Source organism: Cyprinodon variegatus, unplaced genomic scaffold, assembly GCF_000732505.1.
Source record: "Cyprinodon variegatus isolate N-32 unplaced genomic scaffold, C_variegatus-1.0 Scaffold1338, whole genome shotgun sequence".
Classification (NCBI taxonomy): domain Eukaryota; kingdom Metazoa; phylum Chordata; class Actinopteri; order Cyprinodontiformes; family Cyprinodontidae; genus Cyprinodon; species Cyprinodon variegatus.
The window spans coordinates 39,246-45,047 of NW_015151791.1; the positions used below are offsets into that span (position 1 = coordinate 39,246).

At 45.2% G+C, this 5,802-nt stretch overlaps 1 protein-coding gene across 1 annotated transcript in view; it reads right to left on the reverse strand.

Annotated features, from left to right (window-relative positions):
• Positions 1–5,802, reverse strand: part of slc35f5 (solute carrier family 35 member F5) — a gene marked incomplete at its 3' end in the record, with an annotated part of 15,649 nt that overhangs the window by 7,711 nt on the left and 2,136 nt on the right. The window contains exons 2-5 of the mRNA XM_015402347.1: positions 5,205–5,346; positions 4,862–5,011; positions 1,942–2,004; positions 413–494 (exon numbers count right to left, since the gene is read on the reverse strand). Coding sequence (XP_015257833.1) covers positions 413–494; positions 1,942–2,004; positions 4,862–5,011; positions 5,205–5,339 — 430 coding nt within the window. The remainder of the gene's footprint in view (positions 1–412; positions 495–1,941; positions 2,005–4,861; positions 5,012–5,204; positions 5,347–5,802) is intronic.

Below are 5,802 nucleotides of genomic sequence, written 5' to 3' on the forward strand. Positions count from 1 at the left end.
CGTCACTAGGTCACTAGGTCAAATGGTCAGTAGATCACACTGTCACTAGATAACACGGTCACTAGATCACACTGTCACTAGATCACACCGTCACTAGGTCACTAGGTCAAATGGTAACTAGATCACACTGTCAGTAGATCGCACTGTCAGTAGATCACATTTTCACTAGATCACACGGTCGCTAGGTCACATGGTCTCTTCGTCACACGGTCAATAGGTCACACTGTCGGTCGATCACATGGTCAGTAGGTGACATGATCAGCTTTTTTTAGCTTTTCTTTAACATTCAGATCTTGTTAATGAAAGTTCCTTCTACCTCCTGCTGCCATGGAGCTCCTCCCACTGATGAGGATCAGCTGCCATGTAATACTGAAGATCTCAGAGAGTGAAAGGTGAGCAGGACGGTACTCACCTGCTTCAGCGTCTGCAGGTAAACGGTCATAAGGGTCAGAAGCTGCATCCTGGAACCTCACCGGGACATAAAGCGGCTCACTCTGCAGAGGAGACAGCAGCCTGTTAGCATTTGTTGATCTCATTTAAAGGCACACTGTCTAACTGTTGGCCACTGGGGGGTCCTCTAGCGCCCCTAGTGGCCACAGGTGCCGCAGCAATGTCGCAAAATAAAAACAGTCAGCCGGCCAGCCTCCTGTGTCTTGATCATCAGCCTCAACTTTATTTGAATAGCTCTTTAAAACAGCTGAAACCAAAGTGCTGAACATAGCTTAAAATAGTGAAGCACAATAAAAGAATAATATACATTATAAAAGGACGAATTGAAGGAACACATAAGCGAGAAGGAATGGTTTAAAATTTGTAAAATGCAGTGCACAGCCACCTGCTCTCGTGTGTGGAGGGAATTTAATTGAAAAAACATGATTCAATTTTTTATAACACCAAAGATCAGGACCAGGATGTTATCCAGTTCACAGCCATGCTGGAGATTCTGTGGCCAGACTGGTGTAGGCCACACGCACATATTCTGGCCTTGTCAAAAGCTAATATAATGTTTGCCTTATTTTGAAAAACATATTGGGTTATGGAATACCCAGATCATGTAAAACACTGTATCTGGGATGCCTGACACACGATGTAATTCAAAAGGATGATGAATACCTGCTAAAAATATTACTTTCAGCATCAAGGAAAACCATCACAAAACTATGGTATAGACAAGACCCCCCACCCCCCGCGGTGGAGCAATGGATGAGTATTGTAGTAAAGATTTCTGTAATGGAGAAACTCACAAATAGACTGAGATTGCAGGAGGACAAGTTTGTTGTTAAATGGGAAAAATGGAGCGACTACAGACGCAAGGAGAATACCACTCTATGGACACGGTTGTCCAACATTGTATATGAAGTTGAATGTATTGTTGCCTCTCCACAAACATTAAAAACTCTTTCTATTCACTTCCAGCCGCTATGAGCGGCAGCAGGAACTCCCCCACAGGCAGAGAGCTTCCAGCGGGGATTCCCAGCGCCGCCTCCCGGCGGGATGCTGGAGGTTTGGAGCTCACAACAGAACTCAGATTAGAGTGGGATTATAATCCTGATGAACTGATGAACAGAGGATGTTTGGAGGTGGACTTTCTCACTTAAAAACGCGTTAAAACGATTTTACCCGCTCATAAAGTAAATAAAGCCGCGCTGCTCTCTAGCTGGAAGCTACAGAACAGAGCAGATAAACAACCAGAGAGGCGAGGGTCCAGACTGCGAAGCGACTTTGACCAGCATCCAAAGTTCTGCGTTTAAGCGTTTTTGACGCCCAGATCGTGTTTGGTGTGAACGCAGCAGAGTGAATACTTTATAAAGTAAATGAATGAAAATCAGAATTCATAAATCAATATTAGAGTCAATAATAGAATGGATGTGACGGAAATTATTTATCCAACCACGTTAAACTGATACCCTGAGCTCACCTGTTTGCAGGTAAACTACGTACCAAGCAGTCGTTCACGGGGCTGTCGGCGGCACAAGGAGCGAAGTGAGCCTCAGCATCTGCAAACTGCAAAACATACAGAGTTAAAACCCAACCAGCTACTTTACAACTAACCCGTCTATTCAGTTTATTTCTAGTTCAATTCACATCCTGTCATCTCAGGTCACTTTATAGAAACAATTCAACAAGATCATCCAGTCAGATTGATTCAAAGCTTTCTAAGGAAAACCAGCTGATTGCTCCACCAGTCCACCAGTGCACCGGAGAGCCCAGGCGGGCCCGCCTGGGCTCTCCGGTGCACTGGTGGAGCTCGGGGTTTGGGGGTGGTTGCCCGGGTGGCTACTGGCTCATTCCTGGCGGTTTCTCCGCAGGGCCCGGCTTGGGCTCCTGCCGGGGGGAGGGGCCTCGGATCCCTGGCGCCCAGGGCCGGATTCACTTCGGGGTGGCTCCGACATTGTGGTGGCTGGGGGGCTTCCTCGGGGCCGTCTCTCCTCCTCCCTTGATGGGGGTCGGATTTCCTGGGCTGGCCCCTCCTTGGTGCCCTTGCTCTTGGGGTCCCTCTGGGCGCCTGGGGCTTTGGGTCTCCCAGCGCTCACCTCAGTGCTTTGGGGGGGCGCCTCTTTGGCTCTCCACAACCACTATTGAGCATTTTTCCTTTGGATAAACTTTACATGCACAAGTTCACTCAGCAATAGTATCTAGGTGATACTTTATCGTATCTCTTATATCTGTTGGTTGTTCTGTTTTTTTTCCATCTCTTCGCAGGTGATGAAGCAGCCTGAAAATGTTTTATTATTATCTCCCTTTTATCTCCTCTTTCATATTTTCTCCTTTTTTTCTGTTTTTTCTTTCCTGTTCTACTTCCATTGGAGTGTCCATATAATCTGTAAAACTCCCTGAATAATTATAATAAAGCTTTTTATATGCATAAATCCAGCAGAACACTATGGCGATAGCCGTACTGCTCCACTGGTGAAAGTAAAATCTGTTGGGCTCTTTTTGGCATCAAGACAATTATTCTTATTGCCTCATTGCCAGACAGGACACTGTAAAAAAATTTATAAATAAAAAAAATTTAAAACATGATAATTCCCACAACCTTAAAAGCCTTTGGTACATATCACTGTAACAAAGACTATTTTAGATCATAAAGGAAGATTGAATATAGGTCTATAATTGACCAAGTCATCTGGGTCAAGAGACGGTTTCTTAAGCAGAGGTTTAATTACAACAACCTTAAAAGCTTTAGGTACATATCCCTGTAACATAGATAGATTAATCACATCTAAAATGGAGGAGGAGATCAAAGGGAATACCTCCTGAAGGTTATTAGAAAGTGGTCAGAGAGGACAGGGTTGTGAGGAAATCCTGTTATTTCTTCACATTCTATGCCGTATGTCAGCACAAGATCCAAAGTATGAAGATGAGAATGTGTGGGACTATTCACATTTTGAACAAAGCCAATAGTGTCTAAGATAGCATTAAAGGCTGCTCTTAAGCTATCGCCTTCAATGTCAGCATGGATGTTAAAATCTCCCACTATGATGACCCTGTCAGTATTTAATACCAAATCAGAAAGGAACTCTGAAAACTCATCTAAAAATTCAGAGTAAGGACCTGGTGGACGATACAAAGTTACAAAAAGAAGAGGTTTTCTGGCTTTGCGATTTGGATCAGGGAAATTAAGGGTTAAATGATCAAAAGAGTTGTAGGTATTAACTGTTTTGGGAGTAATCAGTAAGTCAGACTGGAAGATTCCATAAAAGTTCAAAAAATTTAAATCGAATTGAGAAAGCTTCCTAGAGAGGTGGCGAAACGTCTTTAAATCTTGGAAACCAAGTCCAGTGGATATTTTTTGAACTTTTACGGAGTGACTATGACCTGGATGACTGGGAACCTTCATCAGCAGACTGAAAGATTGTTGCTACTCCTCCTCCTCGCCCAGAACTTCTGTGGATGTGAAAATTTAAATAGCTTGAAGGAGTTGCCTCATTTATGCTCACATAATCCTCTTGCTGCAGCCAGGTTTCTGTAAGGCAACACAAGTCAATGTGATTATCACAAATCAAGTCATTAACTAGCAGACTTTTAGAGGAAAGCGATCTTATGTTAAACAGACCGCATTTAATCAATTTAACTTTTCCCCCAATTGGAGTTATTTTAATTTTAATTAGATTATCATGATTTACTCCTTTGGGAATCTTTGCTAATTTATTCGATTTTGGTCGTGGGCAAGACACTGTCTGGATGGAGTAAAGAGTGGGTAACAGTAGAGAAGCTGCAGAGAGGTCTGTTAAACTAGGACTCTGCCTCCTGGTCTGCACCCTGGGGGGTCAGGGTTTTAGAAGCTTCAACATTTGGTTGTTTTTATATAAAACAATCCAACCAAACTCTGATGGAAAAATGTCTTATTGTTTATAGTCTTTCACAGGTTTAACTCCAAAGACAGAAAGCAGAGGTCTGTCTACCCAAACCCAGACCGCCCATTAGCCTGGACTCAGTTTCACCAAAGCATTACCACATGGGTTGCCACGGTGATTGACTGCTAGCTTGAGCCAGGTCGGGCTAGCAGCAAAGCTTAGCTAGTCCTGGTACCTGTTCAGTCAGACCGACCAGAACCCAACAGGTTTATCAGTGGTTCTGTTTTCTTCTCTGGGTGTTTTGGATTTGAAGAACCTCTGATATATTTGGTTCTTTGTTCGGGTTCGTTAATTATTCCTCATGGTTCTGGCAGCCTAAACCATCCTTGGTGCCGTTGTTGTTTTTCTCCGTTCCACAGAAAGGCCTTTAATGGACCATTGCTTCATCATGAATAGCTGATGAAGAAGTAAAGCTGCCGCCCATCCTTAGTCTGTCAAACTTTTTTTCCTGCAGCAGAACCTTAAATTGTTCCCTTAGTGACTGTGAGACGATGTAGACTTACAAACGCAGACTGGTGACGCCTCAGCGATCCGGTGCATTGCTGCCTCCATGGCCGCCACAGCAGGAAGCCCAGCAGATACAGAACAAACATGGAGGTCTTGGTGAAGGTGCTGAAGAAAGGCTTGTTGTACTCCTGCTGCTTAAAGATGTACTAGAGAACAGCAGAGGAGGAAACACATGACATGCTGAGAGGCTAGCTGTGGTACCGGGTCCGGTACCGCTCCGGAACTAGTTCATGCAAACCAGAGGGCAGGACATGTTGGATCAGTTACAGAAATGTGTTTGGATTGTTTCGCAGGTCCTGATCCTTCTGATGAGAACTGCTGGGATCAGAACCTCCTTACCGTGGTGAGCTCCGATGAAGCCACCCAGATGACATCCACCAGCAGGAGGATCAGAACCCCCAGAACCATCCGCCTCCGCTGGGAGGAGGAGCTGCCCTGAGAGCCCATCCGGTTCATGACAAACACCCAGTCCATGGGGGCGCTGAGGAGACACCACGACCTTTAGAACCATCAGAGACAAAACCATCAGCACCAGAACTCTGAAGACACAGAACCAGGCTGATCCTCCCTTGGTTCTGCCCCACGCCCCGATCTAGAACTCCACCCCCTGGGAACATCGTCTGATCATCTACTTCCTCTAAACACTTCAGGCTCAGTCAGAGTGGAAGGAGGTCTGGACTTTGACTAGGCCATTCTAAACAGCTGGGATCTAACTCAGAAAGATGTTCCATCCACCTTCTATCATCTCTGACCAGCTTCCAGAGCAGCCTCTCCTCAGCATGATGCTGCCGCCAACATGCTTCCCTGTGATGGGAATCGAACGGTCCACATCTCCTCTGATCAGAGCTTTAGGTCAACTACAAAGTCCCAGAACCTCATCCTGCTTCAGACTGGACCAGAACCAGAACCTGGCCCCTCTGATGGGCTCCTTGGTCTC